General features: G+C 47.1%; 1 protein-coding gene across 6 annotated transcripts in view; it reads left to right on the top strand.

The window, feature by feature from the left end:
• The window catches only part of COL6A3 (collagen type VI alpha 3 chain), a 59,115-nt gene that overhangs the window by 24,043 nt on the left and 12,944 nt on the right, over positions 1 to 22,128 (top strand). For all 6 annotated transcript variants that reach the window (XM_065669615.1, XM_065669611.1, XM_065669613.1 and 3 more), the window contains 30 exons: positions 2,036 to 2,656; positions 3,772 to 4,371; positions 4,960 to 5,562; positions 6,163 to 6,765; positions 7,829 to 8,175; positions 8,651 to 8,729; positions 9,071 to 9,216; positions 10,579 to 10,671; positions 11,072 to 11,125; positions 12,142 to 12,213; positions 13,057 to 13,083; positions 13,199 to 13,243; positions 13,353 to 13,406; positions 13,580 to 13,642; positions 14,039 to 14,104; positions 14,757 to 14,810; positions 15,325 to 15,360; positions 15,868 to 15,930; positions 16,235 to 16,297; positions 17,006 to 17,068; positions 17,729 to 17,791; positions 18,315 to 18,365; positions 18,923 to 18,958; positions 19,064 to 19,126; positions 19,239 to 19,301; positions 19,951 to 19,983; positions 20,096 to 20,132; positions 20,240 to 20,251; positions 20,402 to 20,895; positions 21,751 to 21,850. In XM_065669615.1, coding sequence (XP_065525687.1) covers positions 2,036 to 2,656; positions 3,772 to 4,371; positions 4,960 to 5,562; positions 6,163 to 6,765; positions 7,829 to 8,175; positions 8,651 to 8,729; positions 9,071 to 9,216; positions 10,579 to 10,671; positions 11,072 to 11,125; positions 12,142 to 12,213; positions 13,057 to 13,083; positions 13,199 to 13,243; positions 13,353 to 13,406; positions 13,580 to 13,642; positions 14,039 to 14,104; positions 14,757 to 14,810; positions 15,325 to 15,360; positions 15,868 to 15,930; positions 16,235 to 16,297; positions 17,006 to 17,068; positions 17,729 to 17,791; positions 18,315 to 18,365; positions 18,923 to 18,958; positions 19,064 to 19,126; positions 19,239 to 19,301; positions 19,951 to 19,983; positions 20,096 to 20,132; positions 20,240 to 20,251; positions 20,402 to 20,895; positions 21,751 to 21,850 — 4,704 coding nt within the window. The remainder of the gene's footprint in view (positions 1 to 2,035; positions 2,657 to 3,771; positions 4,372 to 4,959; positions 5,563 to 6,162; positions 6,766 to 7,828; positions 8,176 to 8,650; positions 8,730 to 9,070; positions 9,217 to 10,578; positions 10,672 to 11,071; positions 11,126 to 12,141; positions 12,214 to 13,056; positions 13,084 to 13,198; positions 13,244 to 13,352; positions 13,407 to 13,579; positions 13,643 to 14,038; positions 14,105 to 14,756; positions 14,811 to 15,324; positions 15,361 to 15,867; positions 15,931 to 16,234; positions 16,298 to 17,005; positions 17,069 to 17,728; positions 17,792 to 18,314; positions 18,366 to 18,922; positions 18,959 to 19,063; positions 19,127 to 19,238; positions 19,302 to 19,950; positions 19,984 to 20,095; positions 20,133 to 20,239; positions 20,252 to 20,401; positions 20,896 to 21,750; positions 21,851 to 22,128) is intronic.

The raw sequence follows: 22,128 nt of genomic DNA, 5'->3' as shown, positions 1-22,128 counted from the left end.
ATTATAAATTCACATTGTGGCACTGGAAATGATGCAGGTCCAGCTGTGTGATTTCCTAAGGCAGCCCTTCCTTGGGTATTAACCTATCTCCCAACAGCAGCTGGGGAGAATGAAGTGTGTAATAACATCCATGTCATCTCTGCATACAAGTCCTAGGCAGATGGACTTAGAATCATAGAAACATAAACAAGATATAGGGCTGGAAGGGATCTCAGGGTGCCATCTGCTACATGCTCTTGTCCCCAACAGGATCTTCCTGTCCAGAACCAGTTGACATTGGTCTAATCTGTCCTGAAAACCCTCCAGTGGAGATTTCCCAGCCTCTATAATCAATCTGTTTGATTGCTTTTATCTGTATCAGTAGCTACTTTTTCTTAATGTCAAACCTCTGCCTTCCTAGTCATACTTTAAGCCTTTTATATCTCCTTCAGCTAAAGAAGGATACAGTCAGCTCATTCCCATGTTTTGTGTGACAGACTTTCATTTACTTTAAGCTTGCCACGTACATCTCTTTTTGGTCCTCCTGTCACCAGCTGTATACCCAACTCATTCAACCTTTCCTTGTAGGTCTTGTAGGTCTTTTCTACCTTTTCACGCTTGTCTTTCCAACATCAGCCTGCTCCAAATGACCAGAATGTAATAATGGTATCCACTGGTCATCTCTTACCCTATCCTTTCCTTTTGGAGTCGTTGCCTTTCCCATATTTGTGCACCTTCTGCCTCAACATAAACTAGTGTGACTAGTGCTCTTGAGCTGCTCCCTCCTTTTCAAACCATTTATGTGTTGTCAAGATCATTTTGAATCCCTCTAACCACCAAGTACTGTGAATAACTGTGCCATTTGCTCACAGATAGCTGCATCCACCTACTTCTAATATTCCTGGCTAAATGATAGACACCTTGTAAGAGTACCTATATATTTTCTTCTTCATCTGCTATCAGACACTTTTGATAGGAGTCTCTTCCGCTGCTCCTAAACCTTAGAAAAAGTGTCTGCAACTGCGATGCACCAGGCAATGTCTGATCCCTCTTCCTGTCTGTATGGCTCAGGTCAAGCTATATTACCATTCCAGTCTTGTACATTAGCCCACCAAGTTTCCAACATTCCTCTTAAATAATAAACTTGATCTGAAGTTTGCATTAAGTCTTCAACTGCCTTTATTAACTCCATTATTCATAAGATTTTTCTTCAGAGGGACAGATTGCGCTCCTGCTTGTCCCACTTGACCCTGCTATAAACAAGACAATGTTGCTTTTGGAGATACCATCCATCAGTTGCTGTTTGAGAGGCAGTGATGTTTTCTGCTTGATTGAGCCAAAGCTTTACAATTCTGTTAATAGCAGAATGTGTCAACAGTTCTCTAATCTTTGGCGTTTCAGTCTTGTTTGTGTTGTTTTTAAAAAAGAATGTTTGGTCAGAATTCATCTTTCTTTTTGTCCTTGAAGTTAGTAAAGATATAAAAAATCAGTTAAAAAAAATCCCCAGTGTCACATTTTAGAAAAGATTTCACGGTTTTCACTCGGGTGTCTTTACCAGCAAGTTTTTATTTTGCATGAGCATGAGCAGGATTATTTATTTCTAAGTTCAGCGATGCCTCGGGAAAGCTCTCCATCTCTCACTGCGTCCCTGCAAGCACCGTCTCTGCAGTATGCAATGCCCCAGACTCCTGTTGCATATTGCAAAGCCATATGTACCAGCTTCACAGGCCCCTTGGGAGCAGCCAGCTTCTCCCAGCCTCAAGTAGGAGATGGCACCCAGAGTCCCTTGGCACCCTATTTTGTATGGCTCTATGATTCTATGACTCAGTGGATAAGGCATGTCACGTGTTGCGCAGCATTTTCCACTGACTTCCACCCATCTGCCTCTTCACCAGCGATTGCATCTGTTGGCAAAGGAACCGAACCATACATCCTGACTCCTCAGTTTCCCCTCCCTGAGCTTTTGTACTCCTTCAGTTCAATGTATGTGGAGAATAATAACCACTGCAAAAGAGAATCTTACTTATTCCCCCCTTCCCTTACTTGTCTCAAACAGTAGTTGAGAGAGGTGAGAAGAAGGATGTGGTGTTTCTAATCGATGGCTCAGATGGTGTCAGAAGAGGTTTCCCTCTACTGAAGACCTTTGTCCAAAGAGTTGTTGAAAGCCTGGATATTGGTCGTGACAAAGTCCGTGTCGCTGTTGCACAGTACAGCAGTGCTGTGCAACCTGAGTTCTTACTCGACACCCATGAAGACAAGGCAGATCTCATCAGTGCCATCCAGGAGCTGAAGATTATGGGAGGATCTCCTCTGAACACTGGAGCAGCCCTCGACTATCTCATCAGGAATGTGTTCACTGTGTCGAGTGGCAGCAGGATAGCGGAAGGTGTCCCACAGTTCCTGATTCTGCTGACTGCTGACCGGTCCCAGGATGATGTAAGGAGGCCCTCAGTGGTCCTGAAGACAAGTGGCACCGTGCCCTTCGGCATTGGGATTGGAAATGCTGACATCACAGAGCTGCAGACCATTTCCTTCCTCCCAGATTTTGCCATTTCTGTGCCTGACTTCAGCCAGCTGGATACGGTGCAGCAGGTTGTCTCCAACAGAGTCATCCGCCTGACCAAGAAAGAAATAGAGTCACTTGCCCCTGATCTGGTTTTTACATCACCCAGCCCAGGTGAGAAGATGTTTGTGTCTGCACCAAGAGTCAGCGGCAGAATATGATGTTTAATAACATCATGGTTGCAACACAAACTGAGAAAAGCAAATGGTCCCAAGTCCATCTTGGTCTCACTGTTGGTGCACTTTAGGATTGGTAGGAGCTGTGTAACTTAAGCTGAGCCACCTTTAAGCCCAGTTCCTCAAGGTCATCCTTGTATCCTCGTGGAAGACCCACAAAATAAATGCTAATACCTTGATCTTATTTTAAGTTGTGATGGATTTTAAGTCCATGCTATTCCTTGTGGAATGGAAAATGCGTCATTTAGATGCTATAGGGACGTCTTCACACCACTATAAATCAAGGCCAGCTTCCTGCTAAATGGAAGACCTGCTGATGTGTGTTACATTTGCCACACGCATTTACTGGGGGAAGGGAAGCTGGAAACAGGCATCAAGAAAAGGATCAGATCTTCCATTTCTGGTCTTGCTCAGAATGAAATCCAGCCACCTTATGCCTGGGGTGAAGGGTACGCATCCCAGATCAGTCCGTTTGAAGCCCTTCTATCAGTACCTTCCCTTCAGAACCAGACTGCTTTCCTCCATCCCCATTTATCAGTGTGGTATTCAGCAATAATTGAGGCTCTGTCCTGCATTATCACTGCAGAAAACATTGTATTAGGAAGCAAAAACTTATCCTGGAAAGGCAGAAGCTGAGAGAATAATAAAATAGAAGTTTTCTTAGAGGACTAAGCCAAAGATAGAGGGGTGGTACCGAGTGTAAAACAGCCCCAGGCTGCCTGGAAACCTGCTCTGAGTAAGGAATGTCACCAGGCTACATTTCCTTGCATGGAGATCCCTGAAGGAATTGTTGCAGGCCTCCCCTGCTCCCTCTTGCTTCCTTTGCTCTGGAAGTTGCTGTTCTTGCACTCCCTGTGGATGTGCCTAGCAGACTGGTCCTGTCTCTCTGATATCTCCGGCCTGCTGAGAGCCACAGGAGCTATCACAAGCAATGAAACAATGAGCAGCCTCCCCATGGCCAAAGACATGGGCCAGTGATGTAGATAATGAGTTTAGCTGTTCTCCATAAGCAGTGTGCGATGCATCTTCTGACCACTGCCTTCCTTCCTGCAGCGGGTGTGAAGAGGGACGTCGTGTTCATGGTTGATGGTTCCCGCTATGCTGCCCAGGAGTTCTACCTCATCCGTGACCTCATTGAAAGGATAGTGAACAACCTGGATGTGGGCTTTGACACCACCAGGATTTCAGTGGTCCAGTTCAGTGAGCATCCGCATGTGGAGTTCCTGCTCAACGCGCACTCCACCAAGGATGAGGTGCAGAGCGCTGTGCGGCGGCTGCGGCCACAGGGTGGCCAGCAGGTGAACGTGGGGGAGGCCCTTGAGTTTGTGGCAAAGACCATCTTCACCCGGCCCTCCGGGAGCCGCATAGAGGAAGGCGTCCCTCAGTTTTTGGTCATCCTCTCCTCCCGCAAGTCAGACGATGACTTGGAGTACCCATCACTCCAAGTGAAACAAGTGGGGGTGGCACCTATGGTGGTAGCCAAGAATGTGGATCCTGAGGAGATGGTACAGATTTCCCTTAGTCCTGATTATGTATTCCAAGTCTCCAGCTTCCAGGAACTGCCCAGCCTCGAGCAGAAGCTGCTGACTCCTATTGAAACCCTGACAGGGGACCAAATCAGAAGGCTGCTGGGAGACGTGCCACCTTCTGTAGGTAAGGCTCTGCTAACACCAGCTGCTTCTGTGTTGCTGTTCAAGTAAATGTTGCCCAAATGTGTAAATAACTTTTCATGCCTTCTCTATAAACCAAGGTTTTCCTCAGTTAAAAGCAGAAGTGCAGCACATGTACAGTTTTAGAGGGAAACTGTCAGATACGTAGAAATTTGACCCACATACTTAAATACATTATAACTTGTGATTTTCAAGTCAGGTGCCCAAGTATGTTGCTTATTTTGATTCAAGTCAAATACCACAATATGTACAACTGTTTCTTCCAATTTAGCAGCTATCCAGGAAAGAGAAATAAATCTGGGCAAAATGAAGGTGGAAACACTGACAAATCCAGAGAGGAGTGTTAATGAACAAACCAGATAAGGCTCTGAGAAATGCATGATTTGAGTATGAGTCAGATTGTTAATACACACTTGCACACAAGCTCTTTTGGAGAGGCTTCTTAAAGCACCATGCTTTAATATGCTTTGCAGTTTTACATCACACAACAGATATAGCACAAGAATCCTTCTGCACAGCTTAAGCAAGGACTTTGCACATAATTTCCTCTCTTCTTGCTTTATTTCTGCAGATATTTCTGGTGATGAAAAGGACATAGTCTTCCTCATTGACACCTCTGACAGTGTCAGGCCCGATGGGCTGGCTCACATTCGGGATTTCATCAGCAGAATTGTTCAGCAGCTGGATGTTGGGCCAAACAAGGTGCGGATTGGTGTGGTGCAGTTCAGCAATAATGTCTTCCCTGAGTTCTACCTGAAGACCCACAAGTCCAAAAATGCTGTCCTGCAAGCCATCCGCCGCTTGAGGCATAGAGGGGGGTCCCCTCTGAATGCTGGAAAAGCCCTAGACTACGTGGTGAAGAACTACTTCATCAAGTCTGCAGGGAGCAGGATAGAAGATGGAGTGCCCCAGCACCTCATTCTCATCCTTGGAGACCGGTCCCAGGACGATGTGAACAGGCCTGCTAACGTGATCACATCAACGAGCATCAAACCTCTGGGTGTTGGAGCCAGGAATGTGGACAGGAACCAGCTGCAGGTCATTACCAATGATCCTGAGCGCGTGCTTGTGGTCCAGGACTTTACAGGACTCCCAACTTTGGAAAAGAAGGTGCAGAGTATTCTTGAAGAGCTTCCAATACCTACAACAGAAACCCCTGGGTTTCTAGGACCAGGTAAGACTCCTGTTCATCCTGTAGACTTCTCTGGACAGAGCACAGATAAAACTTGTTTAATGTCTCCATATGAAATGTTTCCATACTAACACCTTTTGAATCCCAACCCTTTAGCTGCATTAATTTAAGGAACACTCAGACAATGACTTTGTTGAGTGTATGAAAGAACAGAATTAAATTTGAAATAAGATGAGGGTATCTATCACAAAACCAAGAAAAGTTGTATGAAGTGTAGTAAATGTTGTAGAAAACCTTTCTTCTTGTATGTATATGTAATTATAGAATGGTTTGGGTTGGAAGGAACCTAAATGATAATCTAGTTCCAACTCCCTGCCACGGGCAGGGACACCTTCCACTACAGCAGCTTGCTCCAAGTCCTGTCCAACCTGGCCTTGAACACTTCCAGGGATGAGGCAGCCACAGCTTCCCTGGGCACCCTGTGTCAGTGCCTCAGCACCCTCACAGGGAAGAACTTCTGCCTAACATCTAATCTAAATGAGAGAGAAACATGATGCCACTTCACAAAGCACTAAGCATCATAAGTATTATGAATGCTGCCAACACTTATTAACACCTGTGTTTTCTCTGTAATCTTTCCAGGAGGAAAAAAGCAGGCTGACATTGTGTTTTTGCTGGATGGCTCCATCAATCTGGGGAGAGAGAATTTTCAAGAAGTTCTCCAGTTTGTCTACTCTGTGGTGGATGCCATTTATAGGGATGGTGACTCTATCCAGGTAGGACTGGCCCAGTACAACTCAGATGTCACTGATGAGTTTTTCCTCAAGGACTACTCCACCAAACCTCAGATTTTAGATGCCATCAACAAAGTCATCTACAAAGGTGGACTAGTGGCAAACACTGGTGCAGCCATCAGGCATATCCAGGCAAATCACTTTGTGAAGGAGGCCGGCAGCAGAATCGATCAGAGAGTGCCCCAGATTGCCTTCCTTGTCACAGGCGGGAAGTCCTCAGATGATGGGCCAAGTGCCTCCTTGGAAATCACACAGAAAGGTGTCAAGGTGTTTGCAGTAGGTGTCAGAAACATCGACCTGAAAGAAGTCAGTAGGTTGGCCAGCGAGAGTGCCACGAGCTTCCGAGCATCCACAGTCCAGGAGCTGTCTGAGCTCAATGAGCAGGTTCTAGTTACGCTGGAAGCCGCTATGGAGGAGAAACTGTGCCCAGGAACAACGGACGTTACAAGAGGTAAGCACCATCCTCTCATAATGTGCTCAGGCCATTCCTGAGGGTGGCTTTTAATATCCAGTGATGTTGATGGACTTGTCCAGCCTTCTCTTCTGCTTTGCATATAGCCTGAGGTGTGGCATGGGCTCAGAGCTCCTCTATCAGCATGGTGGTAGGATTAAAACCTTAGGTATGAGAGCTGCCTGTTCTTGTGCTTCAGCCTACTGTGTGTATAATAAGACAGTTGGGCTTCTTGACCATTCAGTCACTGGCATGCATGGTGTGCTGGAAATCAGAATTTCTCTTGCCCACTTGATCTCATGACAGGTATATGAGAAAAAGCTAGGACATGTGTGGTTGTAGTTTAAGCTAAAATTACCCTAAGAAGGAATCCCATGATTTGGCTACTTCAAAAGTGAAGCGAGGGGAATTGGGGTGAGTAAGTGAGCTGGTATTGCTTTTGGACAGAATCCCAGCAGCTGGCTTAACTTACTACAGTACGGCAAGTCCTGCTCCCAGGATAACTGACCACAGCTCAGCCCTCTGACTTTTGAGCAGAGGTGTCCTGAACCTCTGGAGAAGCTGAAGGAGAGCCACAGCAGCCCTGAGCCGAGTGAAAGGCATCCAGCAGCCTGATCTCTCAGTGCTGCAGACCAATGGGCAGCTCAATGGCTGCAGGGTGGCTCCAAGCCCATGCTAAATATTCCTGCAGAAAAGCAGACAGTGCAAACTCCCGTTGGGCTTGTCTTGGTCAGCTCCTCCCAGTGCTAAGCAACAAGTGCACAGGAAAACATCAAATAAAATCAATGAAATGCAGATTTTCCCTTTATAATTACTGAGATGAAAGGAAGTAGAAGGCACTTGTGGATCAAATGTTGTCAGTGCCTGATGCAGAGAGAGTCTTCTCTAAGGACTATGCCAATGGCAGGGGGTTGGAACTAGATGACCCTTAAGGTCTCTTCCAACCCAAACTACCTGATGATTCTAAGACTATCAGAACAATCAATTGGGAAAGTAATTACTTGTAAAACAATTACATTGCTCAATGGCAACGTTCTCTTCTCTTTTTGCATTTCCCTTTCAGATTGCAACTTAGATGTGATACTTGGCTTCGATGTCTCAGATGTTGGGCCTGGCCAGAATATATTCAATTCCCAGAGAGGTCTGGAGTCCAGAGTTGAGTCTGTGCTGAACAGAATAACACAGATGCAGAGGATCAGCTGCACTGGCAACCAGGAGCCCAATGTCAGGGTAGCCATCATGGCCCAGGCTCGGGGGGGACCCGTGGAGGGTCTGGACTTCTCCGAATACCAGCCTGAACTCTTTGAGAGGTTTCAGGGCATGCGAACCCAGGGGCCCTATTTCCTCACAGCTGATACACTGAGGTCCTACCTGAGCAAGTTCAGATCCTCGCCCGCTGGCAGCACCAAGGTAAGACAAAATGAAGGCCACTGGGATGGTGTTGGCCAGGAAAATTGACCTCTGATGTAGTGTAATTGGTAAAGCAACAGTGAAATCATGATAAATAAAAAAACATTCATTAAATAAATGTATTCATGATAAAGTTGGTGACATAAGTGCCACTAGTTTCTGACGCATTGCCAAGGTCCTTTCCTGACAATTGCCAAGCATTGCTGCAGCCAGTACCCATGAGCACTGCCTGGCTGCAAACTATTGCTTTCCAGGTATTTCCCTGCTTGTGCTTTAGCAACATACACCTGTGTGTTATGATATACAGAAACCTGGCACAGAAATGCAAAGCTTCATAGCCTGGAAAGGGTGTAGCAATTCCCCCATATCCTCTCAGATGAAGCATGCCTTGGAAGAAAGCCCTTCAGGTTGCACTTTGATTGTGTTTTGTACTCAAAAAGTTCTGGGCCCTGATATAAATTTGTTTCTCTCCCAGGTTATAATCCATTTTACTGATGGTGTAGATGACTCGATAGAAGAGCTGGAGGCCACTTCATCTACTTTGCATGCAGAAGGTAATTCTTTTACTCTTCAGGGCAGTGATTATAATCCATGTTAATATTTGGCCCATTTTACCACCTTCTCTAATGAATCCTCCAGCTTTAGATAGTAATGAATAAGGATTTCATGATTTCTACATGCACTTGCTGCTCTTTATTGCCTTCCTGTGATATTTAGCTACCAGCTGGCACCTGGGTAACTTGCACTGAATGTGCTTGAAGATGCTTGTCCTCAACTGATAAGCTCTACTTGCAATCAAAGGAGTGGATAGCAACCCATCCTTACAGGGGAGGGTGTGCAGGCTCTGAAGAGCACTCACCCCATCACACAGCCCCTTCTGATTCTCCCCTGTCAGGTGTCAACGCTCTCATCTTTGTCGGGCTGGACCGAGTGAGTGATTTTGACAGAGTGATGCAGCTGGAGTTCGGTCGTGGGTTCACCTACAACAGACCCCTTCGAGTCAATCTGCTGGACCTGGATTTCGAGCTGGCGGAACAGCTCGTAAGTGACTTGGCACAGGCAGGGCTGCCTTGTAATGCTGAAGGAAAGCTGACCCTGGATCTCCTGTGGGGGCTGAATGGAGGCTGAATGACACCCTGCTGGCTCTGGTCCTCTCCCCTCCCTGCCTCACATCAGCGCTTCTTACAGATGCCACAGCAAGGAAAGCTAAGAGCAGACCGTGGCGCTGCCTGGTCTCGTACCACGCCTGAAGCACTACTCCAGCCAAGGCTACAGCGCATGAGATTAGGTCGAGTGGGATAGGATAAGATACCATCAAAAGCTGGTGTGCCAAAAAGCCTGCCCTCCACCTATATTTATGTTGTTGGGTTTTTAACCTTGCTGGTAATGCACTGTCATGCCTTGTCAGTGCTAAACTTCTTACAGAAGCCCTGCTTTCTAGGTTTCTTTCTCCAAGATGATAAACTGCCTGTATTTCAGACACACTTTTAACAGGTGAAGGAGTTATCCTTTCTTCTTCTGCTTCCCTGCCATATATGAAGTCCCTCTGAAGTTTGTTAGGTAAATTTGCTATCAAGCTTGGTATGTCCATTTCCTCCCAACTTCACATCTGTTACCAGCATCATTAAGCTTCTTTTCCAGTAGATTTAATAAGATTGGGCTTAACTGCTGATCCCTGTGGTATCCTTGCTGGGCCCTTCTCCACAAATCAGCATGCAGCCACTTGGGAGTAAACCTTGGGTTTGGGGATCACAGCTAGTCCTCAGCCCATCCCCAGATAATTCAGTTGCCTAGGAAATCCTTTCAAGATGTAAATGTACAAAGCTGGCAGGAAGCATTTGCAGCCAGCAACGTACTTGGCAAAGAAAGTGATTTTTTTCCTTCCTATAGGATGATGCAAAATCAAGCTGTGATTTCTCTGAATCCCTTTCTGTCTTTCTGTCTTCTTTTCTCCTCATTTGTTGTGTGCTCACAAACTGCCCTCAGCCTGCAGGTCACTGGCCAAGTGTTCCCTGCACTGACCTTCTTATGGGCTATTCTACATACGTTTCTTAGGAGATGAGATTGCTCTCTTCAGTACCGGCACTGCTCTCAGGACTGAGCTACATGCTCTCTACAAATTCTGCCCCACACTGTTCCTATTTAAACCCTTGCCTCTGATGTCCAAAAGAAAATTGACTGCTGCTTCCTAACCATGCAACCTATCCAGTCTGCTAACACATGCCTCCTTCTCCTGGTATGCTATGGGTGTTTCAGGGTAGACAGACCCCAGAATGCTACCAGACTGATGTTAAGTTTGGCACAGGGGCAATTGCATAGACTCAGGGGCTTGTAGGAGTTACAATGCTGGTGCCCTGCCAGGTTTTAACACCTTGTTGTTGTCTCATATGCATTTTGCTGCAGGACAACATTGCAGAGAGGACTTGCTGCAAGGTCCCGTGCAAGTGCTCAGGGCAGAGAGGGGACAGAGGTGTGCCAGGCCCCATAGGACCAAAGGTAAGTCACTTACCTGGGGATGAAGGGTGTTTTCATGCAAGGTCAGTGTCCACTATGGTGGTGATGGGTGGGTGTTGTTCAAGCTGCATACATTGTAGTGGGTGATGCTAACAGGAAGCTCATCTCCGTTTGTCCCCCATTTTAAAGCTGACCCTGGGCCATGCATAGTGGTTGAGAGCTGCTGTCCTCCATCACTAACAGCCTCTGTGTTGTAAAAGAAGGAGGGGGTGAAGTGTCTTGTGAAAGTATTTAGGGATGTCAAAAGGAGATGGTTTCTTTCATCAGCTTCTTTACACAGGTGACCAAGCAGCCACTTTGTGCAAATCTGGGGAAATCTTGAGTATCAGTTTAGAGGGAGATCATATGTAAGAAATGCAGAATCCTCTTGATTGTCTTCTAGGGTGCCACAGGTGATCTTGGCTACGGAGGCTATCCTGGTGATGAAGGAGGACCGGTGAGTGATTGCACCTGCTCTGTATAGTACTGCTCAAAGAAAGGACCTCACCATAATGGAGGCTTTTTTCACTAAATATTTTCTACTCGGGATGTGGGCTTGGATCAGATGAGAAAGCAAGCAGAACTTTGTGTTTTCCCACCTGATGGCCTGAGTTGTTGGTCGCAGTTCCTCCTGGGTGAGTAAGGAACAACTTGGGAAGTGAAGAAGGCACAATGGGGGCAATAGCTCCTATTATTTGATGTGATACAGCTGTGTGCTGCTCCTCCGAGGCAGGTAGGATTGTTTGCAGCTGGTCCAAATAAACCTCTGAGCTGGGCATAGTGATTATGAACACAATAAAAACCCCAACTTCATTAAAGCTGCAGCCTCTGCCAAAATTACCTGTACCCAGTGAAATTGAGAGATTTCAGTTAGCCCAAGAATGGGGCCAGGAAGGCATGTTTTGATCCATCACAGTGGCAGACAGTGAGTCCCATGACTTCTTACTAGCACTGCTTCATCCAAGCTCTTAATGAATCCCACGTCACCCCTGGAATAAACAACTCCCCACGCATTACGCCCAGGAGGTGAAGCTGAGGCCACAGGGCTGGTGGTGCTTATTACTTTGCCAATAGTACAGGCAGGGCCAAATGCTGCTGTCAGATATCATGTGCGAGGCAATGTTTTCATGGGGCTCTAAGGTCAGGATGGGGTTAGACATCTTTGCAGAGCTCTGAGGGGTTTATCTTGTTTTATTTTGAAGGAGAAGTTTTGTAGTTTCGTAAAGCTGTTTCATAGCTGAGAGCCTGGGAGGGATGTTTCTCAGGGATGAAGGCCTGGAGTTGGTCTGTGCATGAGGAAGGTTGTGGGCAGGAGATTGTGGGGTTGCTGGGCATTGGCCTTTCAAAATCTGATCCTAAGCTTAGTCCTGTGCTTCCAAGCCACCTCCTGTGCTTGCTGATGGGTACAGTCAGCTGAAGAAACAGGCTTAGCAGGCAAACCCTGACCATTGTGTTTTGCCTTCCATGCAACAGGGTGAGCGTGGACCTCCCGGTGTGAATGGGACACAGGGTTTCCAGGGATGCCCTGGGCACAGAGGAACCAAGGTATGTGCAGAAGCAGCCTTCCTGGAGCAGACCCAGAGTCCAGTTGGTGAGAGTCCACCAAGGGCAACTCCTGCTGCTTTAGGATGCCACACAAGAGCTGCTGCATCCACCTGAGTGGTGTTGTCCTCGTGGCCAAACACCAAGGCTTCCGTTGGTGTCATAGCTTTAGCATTGCTATTGAAGAACAGAAGGGCAGCCTCGCGACCAAGGCTCAATCTGCAAACAAGGCTGATCTATTTTATGCAGGCTCTAGGGGAAAGGTGTGAGAAGAGATGGGTTTGTTCTGAGCAACAAGAAATGTGTGTCTTGGCCCAGGGGTGGGATGGTGTGTGGATGGAAATCTGTTGAGGAGGAGGGAGAAAAGTGAGCCATGGCTGCTGCTTTAAAGAGGAACCTTGAGCAAATGGTTCAGGACAGCAGCCACAAGCCAGAAAAGGTAGTGAAATCTGTAATATTTATGGGAAATATTCATCTGAGATACTGAGTTTCTTCAAAAAGCTGTTCAGCCTTGGACAAAGGCACCAGGACTGGATCTGGATTCATATAAAAATAGGGGCAGGGAGAAAAGGAAGTCAGTGGAGCAGGAATTGTGGCTAAGGAGTAGGCTGGTTTATTGGACCAGCTGGCTATGACACACACATTTTATCTTGGCGTGAGTGTTGAGGAGGCAGCTGAGGAAGATGAGAGAAATAAGGGACAGCCGAACCCTGGTGCAGCAAGCCCTGCTCTCGTGGCCTGGTCCTGGCTCTGGGTCTGCCCGCAGGCCCAGTCCCCCTGCCCCACTGCTTCCCACAGTGGTGAACTGGGCAAAAGTGGAGTAACCCCCTTTTCTGGTCTCTTCAGGGCTCTCGGGGATTCCCAGGAGAGAAGGTATGGAGCTATCTCCTCATGCCACAGCAGTGAGCGTGAGCATATGGACGGTGGTGTCCTCCTCCCTGTGCCCTTTCACCATGTTGAGCATTTGCCCCTTGCCTCTCTTCCACAGGGTGAACTGGGAGAAATGGGCCTGGATGGCATTGATGGAGAGGAGGTTAGTGCTTTTAGCTGGTTTTTTATTTATAATGAGATATTCTGGTGAAGATGAATGAGATATTTCTGTCTGAAAGCAGCAAATATCCTGAGGTGTTTTTCTTTCCTAGGGAGACAAGGGTCTGCCTGGCTCCTCTGGAGAGAAGGGATACTCCGGAAGGAGGGTAGGCTCTTGCCACGTTTACAGCGGGGCTAAATGGTGCTGAAAACGAGAATTTGGGCCTGGGGGTGGGGATGGAACCCCCCGTGCTCTCCTCAGGGCAGGGGTGCGCGGCAAGAGAGGTACTGAACGCAGCCAAGGCCTTGCTTTTTGCTGACTCTCTGTCTCCTCCCGCAGGGTGACAAGGGAGTTAAAGGCGAGCGAGGAGAGCGCGGTGACCGCGGGCTCCGTGGAGACCCGGTAAATAAATAGTGCTGAGGTATCGCCTTGGTTTCCCATGCGCTTTCCACCAGTCCTGGGCTCATCAGCAAGCATGCACTCAGGCTTAGAAATGTCACTGCACAGTGACTGGCCCAGCGACAGAGCATGGACTCGGAGGTGTTGTGTGTAACACAGGCCTCTTGGCACCAACCTGTCAGTCACTGTTTTATTCTATTGAAATCCTCCTTCATCCTCTCCTTCAATGTGATTATTTCTCAGCTGAAAAGCTGTGTCTGTCTGAAAACACAACAATATTTTATCTAATTCAGTCAAAAAGGAAAAGAAAACTTGGTTCTGAACCGTGGCAGAGCAGTTTGATGCCTGATTTCCATGTCCCACTTAAACAGATGTATCTCATTGCTCTATTGCATTCAGGGGGATTCAGGAGCTGATAATACTCAACGAGGATCCAGAGGCCAAAAGGGTGAAATTGGACAAATGGTAAAGTGTCTTTGTTGTCTTTTGTTGCTTTGGTTTTTACAATGGGATAGGACAGAGAAAGTAAGAAGAAAGGATGTTACCGAAAAAGTGCAGGGTTCCTCAACGCATCGGGCCTTGCCAGGAGGAATACTTTTCCAAGAGAAAGAGTTGTTTTGCAACCTTTCTTTGGGAAGATGTGAGCTTAGAAGATGTTTTGTGTGAAAAGTTATCATTAATTTTATACAATGCCTTTGGGGATGTTGTCACTGGAAACAAGTTTGTACTTGGAAATTGAATTCATATGTTCATGTGGGTCTGAACACAGAAGTGTTCAGGTGATAACTGACCTGATACCAGCCCTGATTCACCTGGAACCTTTGGGAAAAAGCTTCACACACTTGGAAAACATTCAAACCCCATTGTTTTCTTACCAGCTCATAATAAAAATTTATCCTAAATGTCAGGAGGCATTTACCAAAGAACTAAAATGTTGGCTTGCGCTAGCTCAGAAACTGGATTAAAGTCTCTGTGAGCTGTTAGAAGGATTTGCACTGATGTGGGAATATTAAGTAACTTGTGTGAGAGCATGGAGGATCAGTTGTGTGAGACTTGAACCTATTTCCCCAGTGCTGTTCATCTCAGGGCTCTCACTTAAGTTTTGCTTCCCCCTTAGGGAGAGCCAGGACCAGTGGGGCTGGATGGCCAGGACGGTGAAGTTGGAAGGCAGGTGAGCTCCAGACCCACACTTAGAAGGGGCCTAGCTTAAACCAACAATGGCATTTTCCCTCCCGCCTTCCCCATGTGTTTTGTTTCACAACTATCAGGATTTTAACCTAAATAAAACCCTGGACAAATAAAAAAACCCAAGAAAACTCAAAAGGAAATTTTTTTTTTTTTTTCCCCAGCCTCTATAGACTTTAAAGGTCTAATCTGGGTTATTCCCATTCAAGTAACTCAGTGCTCAGACCAGTGAAGCTACCTCTGACTGACTCTGGCATGGGTATCTGGCATGCATGCATGAGTGAGGGAGCAACTCACCTATTTGGTGAAGAGTTGGGAGATGCAAGGAAGGAGAGAACATGCTTTGATACAAGACAGTTCTCTCCCTCTCTCCCTGGTAGTTTAAGCTATTCAAACGCAATTTTGGACTAAGAGAAGTAGCGATACATGGATCTAAAAGCAACAGAGAAATGTGTGATTATGTACTTGAGTAACAAGTCTCATTGTTTGTTCGTCTGCAGGGTATGGCAGGACGAAGGGGACCGATAGGAGTTAAGGTAAGTGTTGATGGGAGCAACACATGGGGCTCCTGCCATGCCACCAGCCAGGCAGCCACAGCACCCAGAGACATGCTAAGACAAATACAGGCTTTGCTTCCTTCTCTCTGTCTCCTCTCTCCTCCCAGTTTTTCCCCTTTTCCTCAGGCTCATCTCCCTGTATGCTCCTTGCTGGATTCAGTGCAAACCCAGCCATCCGTGTGCCTGGGGCTGCCCGTCCTCTGCAGTGTTCCCTGGCCAGATGCTTTGTCTCAGCTTGCTGCTGGAGTAGTGTAATGGGGCCAAAGCATAAAGGAGATTGATGCCCGCTGATTGCAGGAGGTGAATTAACCCACCAGTTCTGTGCTTATTCTCTGCTATAACCATATCCTGAATAAACATCCCAGACAGCTGTCCTCCCCTCCTCTTTACGCAGCTAATAAATGCCCTGAGATCTCCTGAGCTTTTCCTTGGTGTTGACTACATTTCACCCATGCTAACCTGCATTGTCCTGTTTTGCACTTCAAGGGTACCAAGGGCTCACCTGGTCAAGCAGGGCCTGCTGGAGAACAAGGCATGAGAGGGCCACAGGTGAGTGAGCTTATAGCAAAGGAAAAGCTTTACCTCGTGATACTGTTGCATTATTTCATCACAGCCTCTTCCTCAACGAGTCTCAGTAGTGAGGACTGTTGGGATTTGGGTATTTTTGGGTGTACTGTGGCCTGGCTGTCCTGCCCAGGGACATCGAGCCATCCTGTTTGTACCACCCAAGCTGTGACATGTTTGACAACTATCTCTCGGGTGCTGTAGCATTTGCTTTCCCTTGCGACCTGGGATAGCACTGCTGTGTTTCTGCTCATGTGTGTGACACAGCCTCTCTTTTCTCCCCACACAGGGTCCTCCTGGCCAGCTTGGCACACCAGGCATCAGAGGAGAACAGGGTGTTCCTGGACCCAGGGTAAACCCTTTTGCTGCTTCTCAGCCATTGACCCAGCTATACTCAGCAAGAACATCTCACTGAACTAATAAGATGCCACCAATGTGTTTTCCTATTCCCTTTAGGGGAACCCTCTAGGGTTCCAACTCTGTTTAACTCTCTTATAACACGCTCTTCCAGTATGATTCTCCTCTCAGCTTATGCTAAAGAGCTCTTGATCAAGAGTTACAGAAGAGAAAGAGTTCAAAGCAAACATAAAGGGGTCAGGACTTAATCGTTTGGCCCATGATGGTTTGTGAGCTTAACTAAAGCCTGAAGTGACTTGCAGGACATCTCTGATGCCAGAGCACAACCATCTTGCATGCTTGCTGGGGCCCCCCATGCATTCATTTCTCCCTCCTGCTGCATACTCCAGCAAGACTTGAGGCCATAAAGCCAGGCACATCCTGCATTTCCCCATCCTGAGCAGGACTTGGCCCCTCCTGTTTGCCCCTTTCCCAGGGGGGTTCTCCAGGGACAATGTAAGTCGCTGCTGACGCTTGCACTGAACTGACCTGGTTGTTCAGCTCTTCCCAACTGTGAATTAGACTTCTGAACTTCCTAAGGTGCTTTGAGAGGCACCAGCCCTGGTAGTTAATACATGACTTCTATGGTCACCCAATACCTTAGTTTCTGGCACCCAGTTTTATTGATATGCTGCCAACATGCCTCTCCCTGTCTCCATTCCAGGCTGGTGGTGGACCTCCAGGAACCCCAGGAGAGCGTGGCAGGATTGGTCCGCTGGGATTAAAGGTTTGTCTTCATGAGCATTGGGTATCAGCAACTAAAAGAGTGATGACAAGCTTCTGGATAGGAGTGACCTTAAAAAATATACTTCAGATGAACCTCTTGGAGCAAAATTAGCTCATTTTCACTGGCTTGCACAGTGCAGAGTAGAACAGGATCTATGCTCTGGCTGTTTCATTAGGCTTCTCTTTCATTGAACAGAGTGGGAAAAGTAATTGAGTAACTGAACTTTCCAAGTAATTTTCCAGGGCAAATTCTCAGCTGATGTCCACATACGAAGGTGGGTGCTAGATCTCTCCAGACTCCCTATAGGTGAAACCATGTTGTTTATGTTTTACCTCTCCACACTCATACACACTGGTTCATTTCCATGGCAGCTCCACTGTCCTTTTGCACTGACAAGGCCTCCAGAGCTTGGGAGCTTCCCTTTTGCAGTGTTGATGAAAAGAAAACCCCATCCTGTGGTTGGAGCTGACTGGTCTCTGGTGTCCCACTAAAGAGCAAGTGTTCTGTAGCATTACTGCCTGTGTAGGTTCAGTCATGACTTTCTTCTGCAAGGACAACTGCAGACTGCTCTGTATAAGGAAACCAGTGCTGATGGGGTGGGAAAGTCTTGGAGTTGCCTGGAGTTTCAGGACATACTTTAACAGATGCTCCTGTTTTCAGGGTGAGCCTGGAAACCCTGGACCCAAAGGGGCAAATGGACAGCAAGGCCCACGAGGAGAGATGGTAAGTGTGGCCATACACTCACATCTTTAAGGATGCTGGGCTGAACCTTCTGTGGTAAATGGGGCACAGCCCTTTCCAGCAGAGGTTTTAGCTCCCTGTGGACTTTGCATCCTACATAGTTCAATTGAGAAAGAGAAACCAGCTTTATGTCTTAAGGTGGTGTGAGCAGAGTTATAACAGTAGTATCTTCAAGGAGGTGAATTGTATTCGTTTGAAAAGTGACTTTTCACATCTCAGAGATCACCCCTAAGTACACCCCTAGTATTGATTGACCTCCTAAGCTGCTCCTCGTTGCTGACTTCTACCTGGGTTATCATGTATATACTAAGCAGTTTTAATTCAGACTTCTAGTTTCGGCCCCACCTTTTTGTGCTATTTTTCTTGCAATAATTTAATCTATAAAAGCACTTCTCCAAGTCTGTGGCATAAATGGGTTCTGATTGGGTATTGATGGTGCTGGATCTGTGAGGTTTAAGTGATTCTCATTCAATGCATATTAATGGCTTTGGTTTTCCAATTTTAGGGTGATGATGGACGAGATGGAATTGGTGGCCCAGGTCCTAAAGGCAGAAAGGTAGGTGTATGCTCAGTGTGCCCATAGGTGTATGCACATGTGCTCAACATGAGTTACCATGGACAAGGAAGTAGCCCATGTCTGCAGTGCACATGGGCAAGGGCAGAGCCTAAGTGAAGTCACATACATACAGGGACAAAAATCAGCCCAGTGTGTACACTGATAAAAAAGTCAGGCAAGATACTTAAAACCTTTCCCCTCTGCCTTTGTCTTAGTTTCGCCTACATAGATGAGGTTCTCCAAGGAGGAAGCACAATATTTTTGAACCTTTTGGCCAGATACCCCCACGAATGTCTGTTGTGGGACTTGGAAAACAATGCTTCAGCATCTCTGACAGCTCCTCTACAGTTGAAATTAGCCCCAGAGGAGCAGCCAGACCTTGAAAAGAGTGGCTGCTTTCTTTGTATTAATCACATGTGGAACAAAGTTGCACACTGACTTTGCAATCTTGCTCCCTTTTTACTTCATCAGTTAATCCCTGCAGTTGGTACACATCTCCCTGCAAAACCCTCTTAATTTGCTAAACCATATTCAAACAAACCTTCCTGTTGTTTCAGGGAGAACGTGGCTTCATCGGCTACCCAGGGCCCAAGGTATGGTGCAGCCCATGAGCTGTGCATTCGTTCTCCAAGTGATGTAGCAATTACCTGTCGTCCTGTGCAGGTTTAGAGCTACTATTTGTGTTTATCCCTGACTAGGGTGGACCTGGTGACCGCGGTGTTGCTGGAGGCCCTGGACCTAAAGGAAACAGAGGCCGCAGAGTAAGTGGGACCCCATGGCACCTTCCCTTGTGCATGGACAGCCTAGAAGATGTATACATCTTTTCTAAGCATTGACACATGCTCCTGGGACTTCTCTGCTCTTTCTTTCTAGGGAAATTCAGGAGAACCTGGGGCACCTGGTCAGAAAGGAGAGGTTGGATACCCTGGACCATCTGTAAGTGTTTGTTGCATTGCTGATGGAGCCTCTCGCTTCCCCCTTTGAGAGGTTCTTGATTGCTTCCCTTAGAAATGTGGTAGTCCCTGTTGGTGTCAGGGTTTGAAAAACATTTCCATTGCCATCTCCTGATTTCAAGTTGGGCAAATTCCTCTTTTATTTGTCATGGATGTGTCTGTATAAATTCCTAACTAGCTGTTAACTGATAAATATTCACCCATTCTAAAACTGCAATGCACAGCAGAAGGCAAAACCCAATAGACAGGCTCTTATCAGGAACTGGGGTTTTCCCATGACAAATATGTCACTTCATACTCCTTCTAGGAAGTTCTCAGCTCTTTGTCATTTATCGCCCCACACAGGACATGGTCTATGACCAAATGTGACTGGCACAGAGCACCCTAGAAAGGACAACGTGACTTGGCTTGCTTTGCACATGAACCTGGAGCGTTGTAAATGTCCCATTTGGGTTTGACCTCAACTAGGTTTACTTCTCACATGGGGAAACACATGAGGAAATACCTGAAAACAAGCAGGTTTTCCCTTAGCTTCTTCATGAGCTATGGTTAAGTAATTATTCCAGCTGGGTACAGGGGGCACCCTGAAAAATACACATTGCACTCAGTTTCTCTTTGTTTCTTTTAAACAGGGACTTAAGGGTGATAAAGGAGAATCCAGAGATGTAAGTGTGGTATAAGTTCCTTCTTGTCCTCTTTGTTCCTTCTTTGTACTCTTTTGTTGGCTGTGTCACAGGTCTCTTTTTTCCTTTTCTCTCCCTCTTTCATTTTCTAAAGCAATGTGCGCTTGTGCGGAACATCAAAGACAAATGCCGTGAGTACAGAAGTGCTTTGCCAAATCCCCATCTCTACCCTTGCATGCCTGTCATGTTACACAAATGGCACTGACCAAACTCCTTTCTTTCCTTATCTTTCCCACAGCTTGCTGCTATGGTAAGTCATCTTCAACCCTAGTGTGACTGTGTGCCACAATTGCTCTCTCCACGCATGTGGTATGAATGATTTACCCCTGCCGAGGACACAGTCCTTGCACCCTGCCAGCTGTCTGGGGCACTGTTTGTTCCCAACACACATTTCTGGCAGGTCCCAAGGAGTGTCCTGTCTTCCCAACCGAGCTGGCCTTTGCTATCGACACCTCCTCGGGTGTTGTGAGGGAGGTTTTCAACAGGATGAAGCAAACTGTGCTCAGAGTGGTCAACAACTTAACCATTGCTGAAAGCAACTGTCCTCGGGGTGCCCGGGTGGCTCTGGTCACCTACAACAATGAGGTCACCACCGAGATCCGCTTTGCTGATGCCAGGAAGAAATCAAGCCTCCTCCAGCAGATCCAAAACTTCCAGGCAACCCTGACCACTAAGCCACGCAGCCTGGAGACCGCCATGTCCTTCGTGGCCAGGAATACATTCAAGCGTGCCCGAAGCGGCTTTCTCATGAGGAAGGTGGCTGTCTTCTTCAGCAACGGTGACACAAGAGCCTCCTCGCAGCTCAACGATGCTGTCCTCAAACTCTACGATGCCGGGGTCATGCCAGTGTTCCTAACCAGCAGACAGGACCCAGTTCTCACCAGAGCTCTGGAGGTTGGGGATCATGCACCCTTTCTTTCATTTCTGGCTTATGAGCTCAGTCTGGTTTGCTGGGGACCTTGACAGTGTTTGCTCCAACAGGCAGTGGGTGGCTTCTGAAGTCTTTTCAGGTGCTTTGTGCTGAGAACATGTTGCTGAGCAAAGTCACCCAGCAAGTTTTCCAGCAAGAAGTTTTGCCCTGTGAGGGTGCTGAGGCGCTGGCACAGGGTGCCCAGAGAAGCTGTGGCTGCCCCATCCCTGGCAGTGTTCAAGGCCAGGTTGGACACAGGGGCTTGGAGCAACCTGCTCTAGTGGAAGGTGTCCCTACCCGTGGCGGGGGTTGGAATTGGATGAGCTTTAAGGTCTCTTCCAAGACAAACCATTCTATGGTTTTAAGTCTATTAGGAGAGAAATTCAAACCACAGCACATGCTGTGAAAGGCTGCTGAGGCTGTGATGATCATTTGTTTCCCAGATCATGAGCCCAGCAAGCCAGGTGTGGTGTGAAACAGTAGTGAAGACAGTCCCCATAGTGATAAAGGTCTGACAGAAAGGCAGAGGGTGGGAAGTACATTAGCTTTGCTGGCAGAGGGAGAATGGATGCACAGAGTTTTAAAACAACAAAGAAAACCCAGATGAGCATGCTGAGCACTGGTTCAAGTGCTTAACTCTTTTCTTGGAATTTTATGTTTCCAAACTATTCTCACTAACTGGTGTTGGAGGCATTACAGTCCTCCAAATGGGATCCACCAAAAGAAGCGTGCTGAGTAGAGAATCTCTTAGAGTTTTGGATTGCCCTCCCCTGCTCTGAGCTGAAAACAACGGAAGGCAGCATTACTAACACCATGTTTTTGTGTTTGCATCTAACCAGATCAACAACACAGCGGTTGGACATGCAATTGTTCTGCCTACCAGCAGCAGTCAGCTGAATGAAACTATCCAGAGGCTCTTGACTTGTCACATTTGTCTGGGTAAAGCATCCAATTTCTCCTTTAGACAGTGCCAAATCCTTCTGGTCACGCAGCAGTCAGCTGTCAATGGTGCCGAAGGGAAGCCCAGTTGGGAGTCAGCTCTTATGCTGCTGAAGACAAGGGATTCGTATTCTTAGGCTGAGCAGGAAGCACTGGCATTGTGAATGAGGCTTGCTGGGTGTTCTCCTCTTTGTAAAGAGAAGCTCCTTTTTTTGGCTTGTTCCCAGTTTTACAGCCCAAATAGCAATAGCTAAACGCTATAAAATGTGGCCTTCCGC

The sequence above is a fragment of the Lathamus discolor genome, chromosome 3, assembly GCF_037157495.1.
Source record: "Lathamus discolor isolate bLatDis1 chromosome 3, bLatDis1.hap1, whole genome shotgun sequence".
NCBI lineage: Eukaryota > Metazoa > Chordata > Aves > Psittaciformes > Psittacidae > Lathamus > Lathamus discolor.
This window is presented reverse-complemented; position numbering and strand designations above follow the sequence as displayed.